At 43.6% G+C, this 22149-nt stretch overlaps 1 protein-coding gene across 1 annotated transcript in view; it reads left to right on the forward strand.

The window, feature by feature from the left end:
- The window catches only part of CPS1 (carbamoyl-phosphate synthase 1), a 146687-nt gene that overhangs the window by 17592 nt on the left and 106946 nt on the right, over nucleotides 1-22149 (forward strand). The window contains exons 2-6 of the mRNA XM_019554534.1: nucleotides 486-595; nucleotides 9088-9232; nucleotides 11154-11243; nucleotides 13069-13125; nucleotides 16857-16949. Coding sequence (XP_019410079.1) covers nucleotides 486-595; nucleotides 9088-9232; nucleotides 11154-11243; nucleotides 13069-13125; nucleotides 16857-16949 — 495 coding nt within the window. The remainder of the gene's footprint in view (nucleotides 1-485; nucleotides 596-9087; nucleotides 9233-11153; nucleotides 11244-13068; nucleotides 13126-16856; nucleotides 16950-22149) is intronic.

Consider the following 22149-nt stretch of genomic DNA (forward strand, 5'->3'; position numbering starts at 1 on the left):
GCTCTTTCCTGCTCAGGCAGGGGGTCGGACTAGATGATCTACCTAGGTCCCTTCCGACTCTAGCTACTATGAAACTATGAAACTATGATAATTACAAGATACAGTAGGTAGAGGAAACAAACAGTTGAGGTGAGAAGAAGCAGGCTGTTCCAAAAGTAATATCAGCACAGTTTCATCTACCCTAGCTCTGTGTACAGTTCACCTGGAAGGCAGGGTAGATATGCACCTTATAGACTAACTAACTAAAAATATATATGGCATATAAGCTTTCATGAACAGATGACTTGGTTCTCACAGCATCATTGCAGAAGGGAGTATTAAAGAGACAATAGAAGAAGGATAACACTGTAGACAATTCCTTGGAGAGGAGGGAATTTGTGCAATGCATAGGATAAAGCATGAGAACCAGATACCCTGAATGTTTCCTCTATAAGAATCCTTTAAAAGTATATATCTGAGTCTCATCATGCAATTTGTTTCTCTAGGCGCCGGCAGCAAACCTGGTGCTGGAAGATGGAACAAAGATGAGGGGTTATTCCTTTGGCTATCCATCCTCCACAGTAGGGGAAGTTGTATTCAACACAGGCCTTTCTGGGTAAGGTGAACATAAATGTGACATAAGCAGAGAAACCAGTCTAATAGCACAGCAGTAAATTGTGGGGAAAAATCTGCTTTTTCATAGCTAGCAGGGCATTTTGTTGGTGTTGTCTTTGCGTTATCATTGTGCCTAGCCTTGAACCACTGACCTTAACAGAAATGATGGTCAGTCCTATTACAAATATGCCTGATACACTAAGGTTATTTGTGGGGAGCTTTAAGCTTCAGTGGGAGGTGGGAGTTGAGATGGTCTGAGATAACTCACCAGAACTTTAGCCAAGATGTCAATGCAGTCTTTAAACAACTGCTTCATATGCTGCAGTCTGCTGTCCCTGGGTGGAATACATATTGCAAGATTTTTTTTAAATAGTTCTGTTGGTGAGAGTGCTAAATTACAGCACTGGAAATCTGTTTTGCAAAGTTTTGCATCACAAGGCAATTACTTAAGCTTTTCGACAGCACTAATTACTAGCCGTGTTAATATACCTGCCAACAAACAACTGTTCAATATAGATCAGAATGATGGAGGGCACCAGAGTTCTCTTCTCTGTGATAGATTATGGGTAATAAATCTTGTCACATCACAAAAGTCAGACAGCACCTGATGGATTAATTTCCCTTCAACACTGCAGCTCAATGACAGAAGCCATATTTATTCATTTACCAATAAATAGAGAGGATACCTTCATAAAGAAGTGCTTATTTTTTTTCTGAGTACCAATAGGGCTGGAGGGAAGAAGTAAAGTATACATTTAAAAAGCTTGTTGTATTCTTAAGTCTAGGGGGCATAACCCTGATTAATACTGAGAAGAGATTATTTTAGGAGAATTAGATTATGAAATGTTCTTGCAGAGCATAGATGTGACAGAACTTAATCAGGCACAACTGAACTTGGAATTCAAGGGCTACTTTATGCAGAATGAGACCTTGTGGTTTTCTAGCTCTTTAAAGCCTTAAGTGTCCAAAGCAATCCGTGCAGCTGTGGTTTGTTTTCCAAGTGGCATAACACAAGCGTCTGTATTAACAGGTACATACCTTTTCAGGATTAGAGCTATTCATTAGGATAGGAAACAAGGTAGTAGCATAGGCATGACTGTGCCAGTGAGGTGGGGCAGAATGAACGTGGAAGTGGTTACACCAAGAATTTTGTAAAGCAAGCCTCTATTCTATACATTGTCAGCTGGATGTTTCTAGGGTCATGGGTCAGTTCAGACTGAGCTAAATATTCATGAAATTAAAACGTGCTTATGTGTTTTTTTTCTCCCTATAAGTGCCTGAATTCTTGCTCAACAACACAGAGCAAAGATGCAAAACTGTTTTTATGGGTATTGAGTTTTCAATGTAATTTGCAACTTCCCTTTTTCGGCAACATTTTTTAGTAAAAATTTGAATCTCAGAATAGAAAAGGGTACATTGTTCACAGATATTTTCATGAAAAATTCATTTAGTATTACTGCCAGCTGGTTGGGGATAAATGATGATCAGCTAAAGAAAACAGGAAGAACAGTAAAAGTTATTATGTTCCTGTGTTTTGACCAGCTAAATTAATTACTTTTCTATCCATGAGGCTGTTCCTTCCCCATTCTTTCCCTCTGTACTATTCATTCTAGCAAATGTCATGATTGGCAGGAATTTATAGAGGCAGGGCTTCTGGGCAAGCAGAGAGACCTGAACCCTTCATTGCTTTCACGTCCATCTGTACTTCCAAGATCCAGGAGACAGGGCACTTGTGTGAAGTGCATTTTCTCAGTGGAGAGCTGCACCTGAATACCACAGCCAAAATGAATGGTTTTTTGGCCTTGTTTGATGCTTGAAAAACCTCACAAAGGTGAATCATGTTAACTTTGTAATTAACGAAGAATTTTTGGAAGCATACACACTCAGATAGGAGGAAGAGATATATTTTCAATGGGTGTATAGCACTGGGAGCCAACCTTTATGGTAGACGTGCCACAAATTAGCCCCATATCCTCCCTAAGTGCCAGTCCAATCCCCTTCCTGTATCCATTCTTCCACTCTGTTTTTTGTTCCCTGTTCAGTGACCATTGCCCAATCTCCTGCTCTTCTTTCTGCTTCCAGCCCTGTGCTTCCTGCCTGATTTCCTGCTCTGCCTTCTGCTTTCTGCCCTATCTGCTGCTGTGCTGCCTGTTCCCTACCTGCTCTGTCATGTGACACAAGTAGGGGCTGCCTGTGCTACTTGTGGTGCTCATGCGTCAGGTGGACCCCCACTGTGCTACAGCCAAACACAAACATTTGAAAATCTCCCTATATTTAACCATAGCAGAAAATATGAGTTCAAACAGCAGGACAAAAATACCTTTGAAATATTCCATGGGCATTGTTTATTCAACATGTCATTTCTCAGAACTAGCTCGAACACTCTGTTGCCTGTATCAGCCTGCAACCTTTCTCGATTTTGCAAAGAGTTTTCCAGTGTATGAGAATTCATCTCTTGGCAATAGTGCTGGCGTTCCATAAAAAAAATTGTCTCTTGTGGCTTGCTGATATCTGGTAAACAGTGTGAGTTTCTAATTATCTACCATTTAAAAATGATACTAATAAATTATATAGACAAATTATATGGGGCAAATTCATCCTGAAGCATTCCAGTGCACTTAGCAAAATGTACGCAGAGATGGGATGGCTTTATTCATTGCTGAAATACAGTCACTTCTTGGTTGACAGGCAAGGGTTGTGTTTAACAGCTTGCAGGAACTGTTTATGACAGTATAGAGCAGTAGGTGAAGAATCACTTATTGAACTGATGCTACAGAGAGAATGTAGGTACTCTAGGGAAACTACAATTATTTGATTTGGAATTTAGTTTGGAAAGTACGACTAAAAATGATCCAGTGCTCACGTTATCATTAATGCAGAATCTTGGGTCTGAATGCCAGGTCATCAAAACATTCAATTATGGGTTTCAAGCTTCTCCTGCTGAGGAAAGCATTCAAGCACATTCTTACATTTAGATAAATACTACTGAAGTTAATGGGACTGGAGTATTCATTCACCTGAAGTTAAGCATATGCTTATATGCTTTGTGATTAGGATGCCTTGCTGACTCAGGATCCAGGTCCTGACAGTATCTCTCAGAAGTAAGTAAATAGAATTCCATGCAATTTAAGCCTCTGAGACTTTCCAGTAAGCCTTAAAAACCAAGGTTACCTGCTCTGCATGGACAAAAAGAGTATGGATTTACTTTGTTCATTGACAAGGTGTTTCCACATCCAAACAACTAAAGCACACTTTGTTTGCTTATTCCAGAAGTGACTGTATTTCAGTTGTGTTGAACCTAGGCTATTTATGAAAGGCCTTTGTATCCTTTCAGATGGAAAGTGCTACATACAATAAATATAAATGAAAACATGTATAATATTGGCCATTATTATAGTTCCCACATGAGAGCAGCTCAAGAAAGGTTAATGGATGGCTAACTAGCTTGCCTAAATTGTTGACAGCAGTTCCCTGGTCCAGGACCACTGAGGGGACACTACAGGAAAGCAGCAAGATATATGACTAGATGGTGACCCACATCAATCACTCTTTGCTCTCTGGATGGGGAAAACTTATCAGGTTGGCCTGCAACGAAGCCAGCTGACTTTCACAGAGTCTGAAAAAGGAGTCTGCTTCCATTGTGAGAAGGAAGGGCATATCTGGAGAGACATCCCTGCTATAGAATGCAGTTTTGGTCCCTTCTCAGCTGAAGTGGTCTAATTCCACTCATCCAGCAGGACTAAACTCGATGACAATACCAAATGAAACCCATCCAGGCCCTAGGGTCAGCAAACATTGTGGGGTGTGGTTCTGTTGGCAAGAGACCTATCAGTTAGTTATCTGATCTATCTGTAGACATATATAGCCCATTTGATTGCTGAGGTGCAAACAGTCTTTGTTTAGGCAGATAGGATTGGCCTGGCTTTTGCTACTCATTAGAAACACCAATGGCCAAAGCAGAAGGAGGCACTCTGACTTCAAAAAGAGACTTTTGAGTAGTTTTCCCACTTGGGCATGAAGATTTACTTCTACTGGAAACAAACTACCAGATGGCAAGAGAAGGTCATGAGGTGCGAAAGAAGGAACTGTCAGAAGAGGATCACTAAGCACTTTCTAGGCTAGCGCCAGGTATTGCTTGAAGAATGAAGACTCCAGCTAACCATCTATTGATGTCCTCACTGTAACATCCACAGATAGGCAAAGCCTCACACATGCCAAAAAGCTATTCAGTTACTCCAACCTGGGGCTGAAGGTAGTAAAACAACAAAGATAGGAGTAGAACGAATGAGTAAATGAGGAAGGAAGAGCCCTCATGAGGTGGAGATGTGATCCAACCAACTCTAGCAAGATGGTTGCCACATTTGAAGCTTAAATGAGTTCTTCTGTGCCAAGTGACAGAATGTAAGTTACAGGCGAGTTTTCATGTTCAACTTTTATGGTGCCCTGTGTTTGACAAAAAGATCTAACCTAGTCCATGAGACAACATCAGTGGGATATATAGGAAAAGAGGAGACACTCTTTCTTTCCTCTGGTTTTTGGGCTGGGAGCCATAAAGATGTCCAAGACTTATATGCATCTTGTCTGAACAGCTAAATAGTTGCCACAGACAGGTACCTCTGGATCCTTTGGCAGTCTCTCCTCCCCTGCCCCTTCCAGATCATTGAAACACCCTTTGAATTGGTTAGGATAGATCTATTGGGGCTCTAGGAAAGGAGCTTCTTGCCTTTGAAGGTGAAGCCAATGGATTATGAAGCCTATTTGCTGCTACATAAAGGAGGAGACAAACTGAGTATATAAACTTGCTGAAATGCTCGACTCTTGGGATGATTTGGGGTATGTTAACACCACAGTGATTGCAGTGCAGCATAGAGACACTTAAATTAGCATTAAACTAGGCAGTTTGGGTATCAGTAGCAGTCAGTGCATGAATGCTTAGAGTACAGTACAGGCTGATTTACTGGGAAATATGAGAGGGAAAGAACTGAAACCTCGCACAGGAAAAAAACAAAGTAATCAAAGGAGGCAGAAAAGGCAAAGATACTAGGGATCATTGTAGAGCCACAGTGTGTGTGGAAAAGCCTGAACACAGGTAACTGGAAAATTGTCCTGACCAGGGCCTATTGAGACAAAAAAAAAAAAAAATCTCCTTGGCATCTATTTCAATTCATGGTCATACCCTTTGGGGTACATTATGTTGCTGCAATCTTTTACTGGCTAATGGTCAAGGCTGTGTAGATCCAGTGGAATACCCAACAGCCTACCTTAGTGATATCATCTTCTTCAGGACCCAGCTAGATGCCCTGATAACAAGCAACAGCAGCTATAGAAGCTGTACTTTGCTTAATGGACTTAAATTGCAGCAAGGGGAAGTTGGGTTAGCTATTAGGAAGAAATTTCCTAATTGTGAAGGCGATCAAGTACTGGAACAGATTACTTAGAGCTTCCAACATTAGAAGATTTAAGTGAAGCATGGACTAGCAGTTGGTTGGTTTGTTCCTGCCTTGAACTGGAGTTGGACCAGAAGTTTAGATCTGAGTTCCTGTAAACCCTATTTATCTGAGGTTCTATGTTACCTTAGACCAGGCCCTAGGGAGCAGAGTGTAGACCCTACAAAACTGCCACAAACCCACAACAGAGGTAGTTTGGTTGCTTTCTAAGCCTTGCAGACTGCTGTAGGAAATTGGTGACTGTTTCCTTCATAGTTGCATGCTCCATGGAACTGATAAACGGATCTGATCCTTTGAATAGCACTGGACTCTTGAGTATGAAAAGCCTTGTGCAAAACAGCAGGTTTTCCAACTCCTGACTTTGCAAAACAGTTAGTTTTGCAGAGAGATGTAGCTGTTGCAGTTTGCAGTCCTATACTAGAATGAAAAGGGAGAAGAATGCCCTGTTCTGTGTCTCAGCCACAAATTGCTCTCATGGGAGAGGATGTATGGGTATGCCCTGACAGAAAGAGAAGGCTACCTATTAAACATGCCAATAAAGCCTCAGATGCTGTCTTCTAGGAAATCACTTCAGCTGGGTGAATGCGCATGCCCCATTGAAGTGATCAAACAGCATGAAGATACGCAATCAGCCGGTATATTTCTCAGTAGACCCTGGGTGGTGAACTACCACAAGGATGCAGACTTCTCCCGAGAGGTCAAGGGTTTTGCCCCTGCAGAAGGCACTTCCACTACCTTTTGGAAAGGAGGTGGATGATGGGGTTGGTAGATCCCCCTATGACAGCCAGCCAAAAAGAATTAATGGATAAGATAACTGGTCATACTTAATGTCCTTAGCTATGACCAGGAATCCTGGTTTTCTCTGTTTAAAAATCCAAAAGTCTCTCATTAAAAAAAAAAAAAATTCTGCATTTTTCAGCAATTAAAATGAAACACCACTGTATACATAGGTATCCATTGAACACAATGCTTTATTGATATATTTAAAAATTTAAAGCAATCTGGAAGTCTACCAGTGCCTCAATCATTATAATAAAATTAATTCTAAATACCTATATATTTTGGTGTTTGATTTTAGTCCCCCACTCTGCACCCAGGCCCCAGGCCCCAGCCCCACAGCGTGTGGGGTGGGGGATGTGGGGCAGGGTGGGGGTGTGTGGGGCAGTGGTTGCCTGACCATAGGCCATGCCATCGGTGATGCATTTGGGGAGTATAAGGTGACATGCCCCCGCCCCAGATTTGTGTGTGCCCACAGTGGGCACAGGGCAGTAGCCTGGCTGGATCAGCATGGGCAGGAGCTGCTTCTGGGTCCCAGCAGGTGGGCCGCAGTGTGGGAGGGCAGAGCAGGATGGCAAAACTTATTCCTGCTACTGCTGGGACCCTGTGCCAGCTGCGACACCAGCATTGCAAGGAGTAATGGGTCCAGGAGAGCAAGAGGGGTGCTGTGCTGCCTTCACCTTCTCCCATTGACAGCTCCTTATGTGCTCTGCCATGGCCCTACCTTGTCACCATGGCCTGGCCACCACCACTGTTTCCCTCAGGCCACCTGCACTGCCTCCCAACCCATATCCCCTCTGGGGCGGAGCTGCAGCCTGAGGGGAGCAGTGGCGACGGTAGTGATGGCCATAGCTGGGCCATGGGGGTGGGGTAGAGCTGTGGTGGTAGCCAGGCCATGGTGGCAGGGTACAGCCATGGTCCAGTGCATGAGTGTCTGGGGTCAGGAGGAGGTGAGGGCCCTCTACTCACAATCCATTACTTTTTGCACTACTGACGATGCAAATTGTATTGGGAGCATAGGAACAACAGCAGCAATGAGTCTCACTGAGCTGCTCTGCCCTCCTGCACCAGGTCTCGCCTGCTGCAGCCCCATGCCTGCTGTGGCTGCAGAAATCTGGGGACAGGACCATGCCCCTCCATTACCCCCTGATGTGTCACCTATGGTCCCCCCATGTCTTGCTTTGCTACCCTCATATACTTACCTGCAGGGAGCTTCAGGAGCTGTTTTCCACCACACTGCCTGGCTGCCATGTGCATGTGTGTGCATGCACATGCATGTGGCACCCCCTACCTGTGATCACCCTCCTCCTGCTCCATGATCCCCAAGCAGCCCCATGCATGCTGGAACTCTACCAGCCTGCAAAGGGAAACCCATGGTTTCCAGCATTTTTCTCCTTTAAAGAAGAAAAGGAAAATCTGTGATTTTCTCTTTTAAAGGAGAAAATCTATGTTTTTCCACATTTTTGTGATAAATGGAAAACCTGGATCCTTGGCTATGACTAAGGGCTTGATTAGAGACATCTGCTTTCAAATATGGCAGCGTGGGCAACAGGTGGAGAGGCTGCCTTGAGATGCTAAAATTACAAGTGTGAAGGAGCCACAAGAGTAGTACTGGAGTGATGAAGGAAGGAAGCAGACCAGGGAAATGGTGAAGGATGATACAGAACAGACCTTAGTTGTGCAACACTAGATCATCAGAATGGAAGCCATAGGAGAGGGTGAGCATCAGTTTTTCTACCTCTGTTCCCCTGCAAATAGAGAAGTAATGGCCCTGAAAGTTGATGGCATAGGATGAGGAAGCCCCCACACTTTCAAGGCCCTCTGGACTTGGGGTGTTTGCCTTTCACTTTGTTATACTTGAAACTTAAATGGTATGGAGCAAAGAGAACAGTGATACCAAAAATGCAATAGTGTTTGGCTTTGTCACAAAGGGGCACCCTGGACAATGACTGCACTCTGGACAGGAGTAAGTTTAGTGAGTGGATTCTAGGAGGATACAGGGATTTTTTTTTTGAAAAAAAGGAATGTGCAAAATTCTGCAACTTTTCTGTATACCAAGTCTCCAAATTTAAATAGGAAAAACACAGAGAAAAGTGGTGGTAGGGTGAACTGTACATGCAGGTACTTCTGTGCTGAGGAGGTTTCATATGCTCTCCTGCCTTTGGTTGATTTCTCATCTTGGAACTGACTGTTTTTGTTTTGCTTTTCTTCTTGTTGACTTTTTTTTGCTTCCCTTCACCTATCCAGGTTATGTTGTCTTTTTTTTCAGGTACATGGAAATTCTGACAGATCCTAGCTATCGGGGACAGATTCTCACACTGACAAACCCCATTGTAGGGAATGGTGGGGTGCCAGACACTTCTGCCTTGGATGAAATGGGCCTCAGCAAGTTTTTAGAGTCCGATGGAATCAAGGTAATAACACCAGCGAAGCCAGGGTTGGACAAAAGAATACAAATCACTGATGCATGTGGGTGTGCTCGGCTATCCTCTGTGGCTAGATGTAAAAGCTAGAATAGATTTTCCAGGATTAAGTAGGGGAATTTTCCATCTTTCTGATGCCTTAGGTACAAGGGTGTCTCCCAAAGGCCACCTGTCCTGGAAAGATCAGGTCCTAGTGAAAAGGGCAGTTTGGAGAGAGGGTGTGCCTACTCTGCAATCCACTGTAGCTTGTGTATCTCTGAGCTAGCTTTTATCCAACCAGTTTGAATACCAGTAGCAGTCCAGCTTCAGTGGGATGGGTTTCAGCCACCCAGCACTTTAAATCAGGTCCTGGGTGAACTTGTTCAGCCTGTGTTTGTCATTGCTTGAATATATAGTTGCCTTAGCCAGCTATTTTAAAAAAGCTAGCTCAGGTCTGTCTATAGCTGCAGGCACACTTCTGAACATACTCAAAGCCTTTACTGAACAGGCTTGTAATATACAGTGGAAATCAGACTACATGGTATAATGGTTCCTTCTGGAAATTTCCTAAGGTATGTTCAAGTGGCTCCAGAAAGGTCATTTGAACACAGAAGGACTTTTTGTTACAGCCCTGCCTAGATCAGGAAAATGAAGCATATTCAGCAAATGTTTTAACTTGGGTTGGGTACAGACATTGCACTTTTACTGGTATAAGAGACTGGAAACCAGTTTATACCCATAACAGAACAGAAATTCAATGTATATGGACTGGTTTAAATGGTGGAACCTGGTCTAAGATTTGCCCCCACCAATGGGCAAATGTGTGTTCTGTTTTCTACCAGTCTAAACTATGCAACTTACAGAAAATCATGTAAGAAGGCTTTTTGAATGTTGGTACTTAATCTTAATGGTCTTGTGAACACTGTTGGCATAAACAGAGACAGTGGAGTTTAAATATGTATCAGTGGTGAATCTAGCCATTTATTTTCCCAGTGTAGCAGTGCCAAAGTGGTACATAAGGATTTAGCATTGTGGGAAGTGTGTCTTAAATGTACTTGTGCAACTTGAAAGAGTGTACTGGCTAAACCATGCTCCTAGTTAAACTGGTATAAATTCTCTCTAAAGACAGGAGGAGGAAAGTTAACTGGTAGCATGATTCCTTCTGTTTCTCTTAACAGGAAAGAAGGAAAAGATGAGTTAGAGAGACAGAGAGAGAACACAAGGGAAGAGCAAAAATAGACACTGTTATTAGGTGTATTCTAAACAATTGTCTTAAAACCAGCTAAAAATAAGCATATGCATTTTCTTCTGTAAGAAATAACCATAATTTCTACAGGGATCTTGTGTAATTATGTCTTGAAGGAAAGAAGGTCTGTGTGATCACAAATGATCCATTCCCTTCGGACATGGAAAAAGTAGCCTGGAGAAAGCATCTCCATTCAGATATGGTCTGCAGTATGACTGTAACTGTGCAAATAAGGAATTGTGATGGTTTGTTGACATGACCAAAAAATAGGAAGTATGTGTATTTGCAGTTAACTGGAATATTTTATTGAACAAAATAATGTTTTATTTTCACATTATTTAACTCTTCTTTTTTTACATTTATTTTGATTTTTTTTTTAAAATCAATGTGGTATTTCAAAATGAACTGCAAAATATTTTACATTTTCAAAATGAAATGATTAGATTTTATTGGGGTTTGTTCTTTTTTGATGAAACTATTCAATACATTCAGCTTGTTTAGCAAATAGCTTTGGCTGTCCTGAAATGCATTTTTGATGAATTTGCAGTTTGCTTTTTACAGGAAATAGAAATGTCTAGATCTAACCCTTGAACAGCTTGCCATGCACTCATCTTATAAATATTTGTAGGGAGAACTTTCCTTACCTTCTGTAAGAGCAGAACACTTTATTTTATGTTTTATGTTCAGGTTTCAGGTTTGCTGGTGCTGGATTATAGCAATGAGTACAGTCACTGGCGGGCAGTCAAGAGTTTGGGGGAGTGGCTGAAAGAAGAACAGGTGAGAGATCTGTAGGTGACCAGGCACTTGATGTACATATCTATTTTTATAAAATTGCTGAGTAACTTGCTGAACATTTTGATGGAAGCAGGGGAAAGAGGTGTTGTTTTAAGGTACTCTGCAAATTCTGCCCTCGGATGCAGAGCTCTGTTTCATGTTGGCAAAGCCCCTGTTGTCTCTCTGCCCTGAAAATAGCCTCCTTCTCCATTCCTTTTGGAAGGTATAGTGATACTTACCAGACTTGTTCAGGAAGAAAGCTAAGTGGTGATGCTTCTTGGCTCCTCCTTTCACAATAGATTGCTTATGCATGCTTCAGATAACATCTTGACCTTTTCTCTCCCTTACTCTCCCCTTTTATTATCTCCCTCCAGTGCACTCCCCCCATCCCAAAGCACTGTAACCATAGGTACAAGGGTGTGCTGCTGATGAATTATTAGTCTGTTCTCAGAGGAGGCTGTGACCATTATAACAATATTGATGTCCCAGGGGTTACACCACTGTAAAACCATGGTCATATTCTTGGCAGGTATAAATCAATATAGCTGTGTTGATTTGAATGTGATTATATCTGTTGATTTATATCAGCTGGTCTCCTAGAGGTAAAAATGGGGCCCACGGTCCATATAGAATAGTGTTTGCCACACAAATATTGAATGATGTTTGTGCCAGCTGCACAGTGCAGCAGCCAGATATTTGGGCAACCCCAATCACTTAGAAGGGTAAATGGGGAGAAGGAAAATGAAAGAGGAACAAGGGAGAACAGGTATATCCTGGTACTAACACATACTAATAAATCTCAGTGGTTCTCAAACTTTTTAGATGTGAGGAGCCACTCAGAAAATGCCTGACTCAAGTATGACACACAATTCTCACATAAGGAACCTTTATGCTGTTTGATCACTTCGATGGGGGATGTGCATTTACCCAGCTGAAGTGGTTTTTTAGAAGACAGCATCGGAGGCTTTATTGGCACATTTGATAGGTGCCGCCAGCCTTCTCTTCCTGTCAGGGCATACCCATACATCTTCTCCCATGAGAGCAATTTGTGGCTGAGACACAGCACAGAGCATTCTTTCCCCTTTTCATTCTAGTATAGGACTGCAAACTACAACAGGTACATCTCTCTGTAAAGCTAACTGTTTTGCAATATTAGAAGTTGGAAAACCTGCTGATTTGCACAAGGTGTCTCACCCTCCAAAAAAGGCTTCATACTCAAGAGTCCAGTGCTATTTCAAGGGAGCAGATCCATTGATCAGTTCCATGAAGCATGCAACTATAAAGAAAACGTAGTCACCAATTTTCTACAGCAGCCTGCCTTTAGTTTTCACTCATGTTTTGACTATGGAAAAAATATAGAGCAATTTTTCTGTTGCAAGGAACACAGAAAGGTCAGAATGTTTTTAACACTATGGATTTGAAACTTCTGGGCTCATCTTGAGACAGATGTTTGCACACCTCATAGTGCTAACATTGTCTACCTGTACTCATTAAGCCAGTCCAGATCTGGAAATTTGTTAGCTGCTGTGAACTTATTCTGAGCACCCATTCTTAATCCCTCAGTCTCTAGCAGTTACTATGGATGAGCCTGGAACAGCTTCAATGGTGAACTGGATCAGTAGGTTAGGGTGGACAGAACATCGGAAAAGTGAGCCTCAGCCCTCGTTTTGCCAGGGGCCACCAGTGCAGTGGTATGGGCAACCCCCCCACCCCCGCAAGGGGCTGAATTCTTAAACCACAGACACACTCTTTTCAAGGAAAGGATATGCTGGTAGTTTTCCCCTGTCATCTGCTGTTTTATGACCTGTGTCTGTTGTCTTTTCTCCAGGTGCCTGCTCTGTATGGAATTGATACCAGGATGTTATCTAAAATAATTCGGGACAAGGTATAATTTCCTAAACACTGTGTTGTTATATTCTTCTTAATGGATGGGACAACTAGGGATGTTGTGGTGGTCTCTGGTGTGCATGACCTTGTCAGGAGTAAATACTGTATGGCCTAGGCCCTCTCTGGCCTGATGTCTTACTGGTGAATGACATCAGGATATGGAGAGGCCAACACTATATCCAGTCACTCTCTGGTGTTGTATTTCTTTCCTGCTGAACCTTTGATCTTGCTTTAAGTTGGGAGCTGGTTCTGTTGGCTGATAAATCCATGCCTGCCAGAGGACTTTCTTCATGGGACTCTGCTTTCCCTTACACCCTATGTTTGCCACATCCTAGATGTGATCCTACACTTATCTCTAGGGTGTAACCCCTTGTGATGCCTGAGGCAGTCCTATCTAGGCCATCTGGAATCTATGTCAGGCCTTCTTCTCTTGGGCTCAAATGAAGCCACTCAGTGGGGCAACCCAGATTTTGGTCAGTTGTTCAACTCGATTTCCTCCCCTATCATGAATCAACTGACAGCCTGCCAGCGTAAATAAACTTAAATCAATTCAATAATTTCTCATCTCTTTTGGAAGGTGCTTCCACTGTAGTTCCTTTCTCCCTTCAGGGTTGATCCCCCTGAATTCATTTCTTAATAGTCCCAAACCAAAAAAAGATCAATTAAAGGGGCATGCATTTTCTTTGGGGTCAATCCCTACCTCTCTCTCTATTAATTCCGTTTTTTTTAATAGTCCCAAAATGGACCAAAAAAAAAAATCAATTAAATCAAAGGAGACTTCCATCAGTGGATTCCATGCCCCCGGTTCCTTAGAGTCAGATACTCATGCCACATGCATGCATTTCCTCAGCCACCTACTTCAATACGGGATCTCAACCTTCTCCAGGCGTACTGCGCCCAGTGTTCTGTCACTGGTCTTGCCCTAGTTGGTGGCCATCTAGCCACCTGTGCCTCTTGCTGTGTGCCCTTTTGCCGCAGTTGGCTACAGGCTGGCATAAGCAGGAGAGTACAGTTAGTACCAGTGAGTAACAGGGTCCATTATCGTACCTCTAAGCTAGCTGGCCTCTCCTTGTTGCTGCTTTCTTGAAGGCGCTGCTGCTAGGCATGTTTATTATGTAGGTAGGGCCTTGGGCTGCCTATACACATGCTCAGAGTTAGGGTGGGACATTTTAATTAGAGCAGTTCCTGGAGAGCTGCTTTAATTAAAATGCCTTGTCGTCATGTCTATTAAACCCTGCACATTTAAAAATGACCATGGGATGCTTTATCTAAACCTCATTTGACCAGCTTTAGCTGACAACAGCCATTTTATAATGTATCAAGGCCATTTTAAAATGCATGAAAGCTTAATAGACATGATGCTGAGGTGACACTAGAGTGTTCTAATTAAAACATGAATGAGGACATGTACCACAAGCTGCCCTGGCATAGATGAGTGGCATTTTGCCACAACTTGAGGGAATTTCAAGCTTCTGGGCATCATCTCACAGGACTCTACAAAAGGAAAGGGCCATCCCACTCAAAAGAAAATATACCAGTCCTTAAAGACAGAAGCTAACTTCGTTGCTCAAAGCTGGATTCCTAGATCTGGCTGAGGGGTGTAGATTGTAGCTGTGTTGGTGCTGCTTTACTATTCATTCCATGCAGGAAGAGCACACACTAACTGCAGAGGCTTCCTCTGCCTGATGGACGGTTTTTAAACACAGAAGCTTGCTAATTCCTACCCCCCCCCAAACTATTTACATTGGTCTAATAAAAGATACCAGATTCACCCAAAGAACCTTGTCTGCCTAGATCCGGCTGATTCTCTTTAGTCCATTTATTTATTTATTTTTAGTTATTACTTCTTTCTGGTCTCAGAACTGACACTTGAAGGATCTGTGCAATATTGCATTACCAGATAAAGGTTAATGGTATATCTTGTTTCACATATTGGGTAAAAACAATTATCAAATTCTGTTAGAATATAAATCTTTGTGCCTTGGAGGCTTTTTCTGTTGTAAATGGTTATCTGAAGCTTCTCTTGTCTGACTGTGTGGGTGATCCATCTGAACTCTGCAGTTCAGGTCCACCCTCATTCATTCCACATAACAAAATATGAATGACCCAACTTGCATAGCATGGTATTTGCAGAAATGAATACTCAGGGGAAAATGCCTCTGTAGACAAAAGATGAGAACAGTGTAGACAAACCCTCTGTAGACAAAAGATGAGAACATTTTAATACAGTATGTCTGTAGGTGGAGAATGGGAATACATTTTGTACTTGCCTGATACATGTCACTTAATGGATCAGTGTCCCTTTCACCTAAAGTAAATATGCTTTCAATATTTATCCAATAGCTTAGCATACAGCATATGGTAATAATGTACATTACATTGGGACTCTGAGTAATATTGGCTTAGGTTTTTAAAAAATGCACAATGTAGCCTTTTCTCCCACTAATCTTAGTCAGGTTGAAAAACTAGCTTAATATTTCAGTCCGTGTACTTTAATAAATTGAAGATGAGAATAGGCTTTCAGTGCGATGAATGCATAAATGAACAGTGACTCTGTAAATTGGATTCTAAAGGTAAACACAGGGCATCATTTCATTAAGTAATCCAGTGTCAAGGTAAAGCACTGTGCATGTGAGAGAAGGGATATAATCAGCTTTTGCAGTTCTCTGAAGCAGCTCTCAGCAGTTTCCAGCGCTCCCAAGTAGTTGGCCTCTTGAAGGTCACACTAGCCTTTTCAACTCTGCCCCATGCAAATCCTGCCAACAGGGATACTCAACAGGGAAAGAAAAGTTTCATCAGAAGCCTGGGGAAAGGGGCATATCACCAAAAACAATTACTTCACATGAAAGGCTATTAAGATAGCCTTAGGCCAAATTCTGCCATCCATACTCTCACTGTGCACTATCATATTTTTGTCTTTAATGGGGCTTCTGTGGTTTAAGGTGTTTGATACTTAATATGGGTAGAAGTATTGGATTGTACAGTGGCTTACATGTGATCATGAACAGTTGGCCACTATTTGTACACAAAGATGACCAAGACGGAGTTCTTTGATGTTCATAGAATATGAGATGACTGCAGTATCACAGATAGTACCTGTCTCTGATCCAATAGTATGCTTATGCACAGAAGTAAAGCCATTGTGTGTACTTACTTGGTAATTGTAAAAGTGTAGGGGAACAGAATTAAATGGTAATCTGTTTTGTTATACAAATAAAATCCTTTTTGTAAGGGAGAGATCTGAAATTTCCTACTTTGTCCCTTTCAAATTGCTGTTCTCATGCTAAAAAGTTCACCAGTGCCATACCCATTCCCCAGCTGAGAAGAGTGGATGCGCCTTCCTTCATCTCACCAACTTTGCTTCTCCAGCTATCTAGAGTGACAGAGATGCTTCCAAGAAGAAAGGCAGCAGGCTTGCTTTGGGAATGCATCCAGGTCCTGAAGGCCTCTGGTCTTAGGAGCTGAACTCTGATTTCTCTGAAAGACAAGCTGCAAGAAAGTTGGCTTAATCCCATTTCAGCTGATGTTACTGCCTACCCCACTTCCCCAAAATGTAGGATAGTTAATCTGCTTAGCTATCTGAGGATGCAGGGAGTGGTGATGAAGATGTCAAACTGACTCTGGAGCAGCTGTTCCAGTTCCTCTGGTGTTTTGTCTGTCAGCAGCTGCTCCAGTTTTCACAGCTTCTTCCTTGCTCATGCACAGGTGTCTACTTCTTTATTTCCACAGGGCACAGTACTTGGGAAGATTGAATTTGAAGGTCAACCAGTGGAGTTTGTAGACCCAAATAAGCAGAACTTGATTGCAGAAGTTTCAACTAAGGTGAGAATTTCCTCTTCATTGTGGGTACTATACACTTAAATGATAAATGTCACCCCATTTGCCCTAGAAAGTTTTCATATGCTATATAAAAGCAAACATTGACTGTTCTTCAATGAATGACTCTTATTTGATTTGAAATTTGGGAGCCTTTAAATGCTTATACAAACTCTACAGTCTAATACAGCTTTGGCAGATCACTCATCAATGACTTCAACAGTACCAGAAGGCACATTAGAGGCTTCTGCATAAAGCTTGGGCCAAATAGCATTAAAATAGTGCTATGTTAAGTAAGAAGTAGTCTAAATTGTAAACCTAGGAATTAGCAAGGCAACTAAATAAAAGAGTAAATGTTTTATGGCCAAGGCAAAACCACAGTAGGTGGCATGTGTAATCATGGTAGATAGGGGATATTTTGATACAGTGAAAAGAACTTTTTGCTGGTGGTAACATGGTTTCCCTTAAAGTAGAAAATCTCATAAAATCCACAGTCCTCATGTTTAATAACTGTGTTCTGGTACATTTTTTGCTAGAAGGGCTGCAACAATCTGCCTGTCTATTTTGAACAGGGATTGTTTGTTTCAAGGACTTCATCAATTTTAATTCAGCCAAATACTATTGCTCTAAGTAGTATAGCACAGTATTAAAGACTAAGCTTTCTGGGTGAGCATGCTAACCACGCACCATTCTGACAGGTTAAAATATCACAACAGGAGGAGGGTTATGTTTATGTCTATACTAAAATTTTTAACTATGTTTTAACCAAGTCAGGGGCAATTGTTTTGTGTTGAGTCCTATATATTTGTGGTATAGCTACAGGTCCAGATAATACCTTATGACCAGACTTTTAAAGTATTTAGTTGCCTAATTCCCAGTGATTTCAATGGAAGGTGGACACCTACATACTTTTAAGAATTTGGCCTGTGGTCAATAACCATACTTGAAAAGGTAGTAACAGGCCATGATATTGTAGTAGTGATGAAGGCTGTAATGTCAGTGTTTTTTTCCATTTTGTTCAGCAAACAGTGCCAGGCTGGTATATATTTTGTTTGAATTCCCCTGGGAACCTCATGTAGCCTAAGTTTCCACATTAGGCAATTGACACCATTCTATTGATTATTGTGGTATGTTGTTGGGGTGAAAGTTGAATATTCCTATATGCAAATATTTTCATGACATTAATTACTTCAAATGTAATTAAAAATCACTCCTAAATATTTCTCTTGTGCTCTCTTCTCCCTATTTTTATCTACTGGGCAGGAAGCTCCTTAGGGCAAGCATATGCTTTACTTGATATCTTTGTAAAATGTCCACCTTGTTATAAACTAAATAATTATAAATAAAAGTGTCTTAGAAAATGACTACTTTGCAGGTGTGTTCCATAACAGGGGTTTGTACATGGATTTCATAGATTTAGAAGAGTTCATAGACATTAGGGCTGGAAGGGACCTTGCAGGTTCATCGGATTCAGCCCTGTCGCAGGGGCAGAAAATCTGCTGGGGTCAAATGATCCCAGCAAGGTAAGCAGCCAAGTGTATCTTAAAGGTGTTCTGAGTAGGTGTTTGCACCACTTTTTGGGGGAGTGTATTCCAGGCTCTGGGGACTTGGATGGTAAAGATGGTTTTTCTTATGTCCAGGCTAAAATAGTCTTCCTGGAGTTTGTGACTGTTAGACCTTGTCTTCTCTTGGTGCTCTGGTAAACAGACATTTTCCCAGTTCCTGGTGCACACCCCTTATATACTTATAGGATGCCACCAAATCCCCCCTGAGCCTTTGCTTTTCCAGGCTGAAGAGTCCCATGTCTCTCAGCCTTTCTTCATAAGACTTGTTCTCTTGTCCTCTGATTATGTGCATGGCTCTCTTCTGGACTGTCTTAAGCTTCTCCACCTCCTTCCTAAAGTGCAGAGCCCAGAACTGGATGTAGTATTCCAGCTGCGGCCTCACCAAAGCTGAGTATAGTGGAAAGATGACTTCCTGGGTCTTTCTTGAGATGCATTGATAGATGCAAGCCAGGGTTTTGTTTGCTTTGCTGGCTGTGGTATCACATTAGTGGCTAATGTTCATCTTGTGGTCAATTGTGACCCCCAAGTCCCTTTCAGCCATAATACTAGTGAGTGTAGCACTGCTGAGCCTGTAAGTATGATGTAGATTTTTTTTCCCCTGAGGTGGAGCACCTTGCATTTCTCTGTGTTGAATGCCATCAGGTTCGATCGCCCACCTTGCAAACCTGTCCAGGTTGGCCTGAATCATCAGCCTATCTTCTAGTGTGACCACACTTCCTGATAGTTTGGTTTCATCAGCAAATTTAGTCAGTCCACTTCTGATACCTGAATACAGATAATTTATAAATATGTTAAAGAGTACTGGTCCAAGTACGGAGCCCTGGGGCATGCCACTGGTCACCATGCACCATGTTGACACGGTTCCATCGACTATCACTCTCTGACCATGAAGTCAGTTCCTGAGCCATCAGACCATGAGGTTGTTAAGGCCACAGTTCCCCAGTTTAACCATGAGGACTTCATGAGAGACCATATCAAAGGCTTTTTTGAAGTCCAAGTAGATGATATCAACCTCTTCTCTTTTGTCCAGGTGATGCATCACCTGGTCATAGAAGGAAATGAGGTTGGCCAGGCAAGACCTACCTGCAACAAAGCCATGTTGGCTATCTTTCAGAATGTTGCATTCTATGCCTGTTGTTGATGGTTTCATTGAGGATTTTTTCCAATATCTTTCCAGGGATTGAGGTCAAACTGATTGGCCTGTAGTCCCCTGGATCATCTTTCCCCCCTTTCTTGAAGATGGCCATCACACTGGCCCTCTTCCAATCCTCCGGAACCTCACCTGAGTGCCACAAGTTCTCAAATATCTTTGCCAATGGCCACGCTATGATGTCTGCCAGTTCTTTCAGCACTCTTGGGTGCATTCCATCTGGGCTAGCTGATTTGTGGGTGTCCAGCCTCTCAAGGTGTCCCCTTCTGAGATCTTTGCCAATGATGGGTGTGTGTTCACCCAGACACTGGAAATCCTGAATCTTGTTTGGCAGGGTGATCCCCTTGAGTGATCACTCATCTTGGACTCTCCTCTCTGTTAGATACTGGTTTCTCAGGGCCTTGGCAACCAGCCTCCTGAATTTATGAAAAGCAGCCTTCCTAAAATCAGGGATTTCTGCATTGCTGGCTGATTTGCTAGCTTTGCGATGGATAGAGAAAGTGATCAACTCATGATCACTGTCTCCCACCTTCCCTTCAATTCTCAGGTTGCTTACTAGATCATCCCCTTTGGCCAGTACCAGATCCAGGAGTGCCTTATCTGTTGTCTCAAGAAGTCTACGGGCAAACAAGAAGCGTCTATCAGTGCAGGTGAGAAAGCTGCTGATGTGACCGATCAGATTTCGAAGAGTGGTCCTCCCATGAGATGTTAGGGTTTTTGAAGTCACCCATAAAAACCATGCACCGAGCATGTGTAGCCTCTGTCAGTTCCCCTGTGAATGCATGACTTCCTCTTGGTTAGGAGTTCTGTAGTAGACTCCTACCAATATTTCCTCTTCACCACGTTCCCCCTGTAATCTGACCCAAAGGGTCTTGAGTCAACCTTCTTGGGTGTCAAACTCCACTTGTAGAGTGTACTGCTCCTTCACATAGAGAGCTACACCCCCGCCCCTTTCTAGCAACACGATACTTCCTGTACAAGGTATAGCCAGCTATACTTGTGGTCCACTCATAGGTGGAGTCCCACCAGGTCTCCATTATTCCTATGAGAGAGTGTCACAGGGGCACTGAGGTGCCCTGTGACTTGAAGGATAAGAGGGGAGTTGTCAATCAGCAGAGCAGCACAGCTGTGGCTTGCTGTGGCAACCAGCTGGTCAGGTGACCGGAAGGGGGCAGGGCCGCACCCTTTATAACAGCTCAGGCTGGAGCCCGTGGGCAGTTCCCCTCCAGCCACTGCACGAGCAAGCAGGAGCTCTGCAGTGGAGAGCTGAGCAGCAGAGCCTATGGTGGCAGACTGACCGCTGCAATGATGCGAGGGGAGAGGGAGAGCCCTGAGAAAGGTATTGGTGAGAGCCAGCGTTGCGTGTGGTTTGTGTTATAAGCCGGTGGGCTTTTTGCTTGTGTTGTAGCCACGTGGCTCACGGCTTGTTATGGTTATACCGGAGGACCGGGTGAGGCTGTAGGGGTGAAAGGAGGCCCACGGGGGCTCCCCAGCAGCTTGGGGGTTCCCAGTGCCCGGTGGGGCACAGCAAGTGGTGCCAGTGGGGCACAGCGGTTTGCGCCGGAGAGGCGTGGCAGAGGCCGCACAGGGGGCAATGGGCGTGGGAGGCATGGCAAAGGCCCCACAGGGGGGCAATGGGCATGGGAGGTGCGGCAGAGGCCCTAGGTGGGCCATGTACTAGATCAAGCCACCCCAGGGCGGGTGGCAGGTTGCATTGACAGGCACCCAAGACAGGTGCGAGCTAAAGAGTGGTCTGGAAGGTCCCCATACCAGCAGGGGAGCCCTAGGAACCATAGGGGCCAGGTAAGGCTCCGGCCGCCTGAGCCTTACAGGACACACTTTATGTCAGGGTCATCATTGGCAGGACTTTGAAGGGGCCAGGTAGGGCTCCGGCCACCTGAGCCTACCAGGGCACACTTAGTTGGACAACCATCATTGGCAGGGGTCAGCAGGGGCCAGGTAAGGCTTAGGCCGCCTGAGCCCAATTGGACGGTCACCATTGACAGGACTCAGAAGGGGCCAGGTAGGGCTTAGGCCGCCTGAGCCTAGTTGATATAGAGAGTTAATCCAGGTAAGGGGGCCAAGCCCGGTGGGGGGGTGCCAGAGAAGGGGCGCTGATTGCGGGTTAGGCCCAGGAGCGCCAGAGAAGGGGCGCTGATTGCGGGTTAGGCCCAGGGGCGCCAGAGAAGGGGCGCTGATTGTGGGTTAGGCCCAGGGGCACCAGAGAAGGGGCGCTGATTGAGGGTTAGGCCCAGGGGCACCAGAGAAGGGGCGCTGGTTGTAGGCTAGCCCAGGGGGCACCAGTAGGGCGCAGGACCAGACAATGTCCAGGAAGAGCGGCGAGGCTTGGGGCATGCTATAAGGGGAGGTCGGAGGCACGCACTGCCCATAAGGCTGGGGTGAGAGCACCCCATTTGGAACGGAGGTAATACCAGTGCGGTGTCATAGGTGCAAGTAGGCAGCCTCCCATACTGAACCTAAGATCAAAGAC

This window comes from Crocodylus porosus, unplaced genomic scaffold, assembly GCF_001723895.1.
Source record: "Crocodylus porosus isolate Cpor-Errol unplaced genomic scaffold, CroPor_comp1, whole genome shotgun sequence".
Lineage (NCBI taxonomy): Eukaryota > Metazoa > Chordata > Crocodylia > Crocodylidae > Crocodylus > Crocodylus porosus.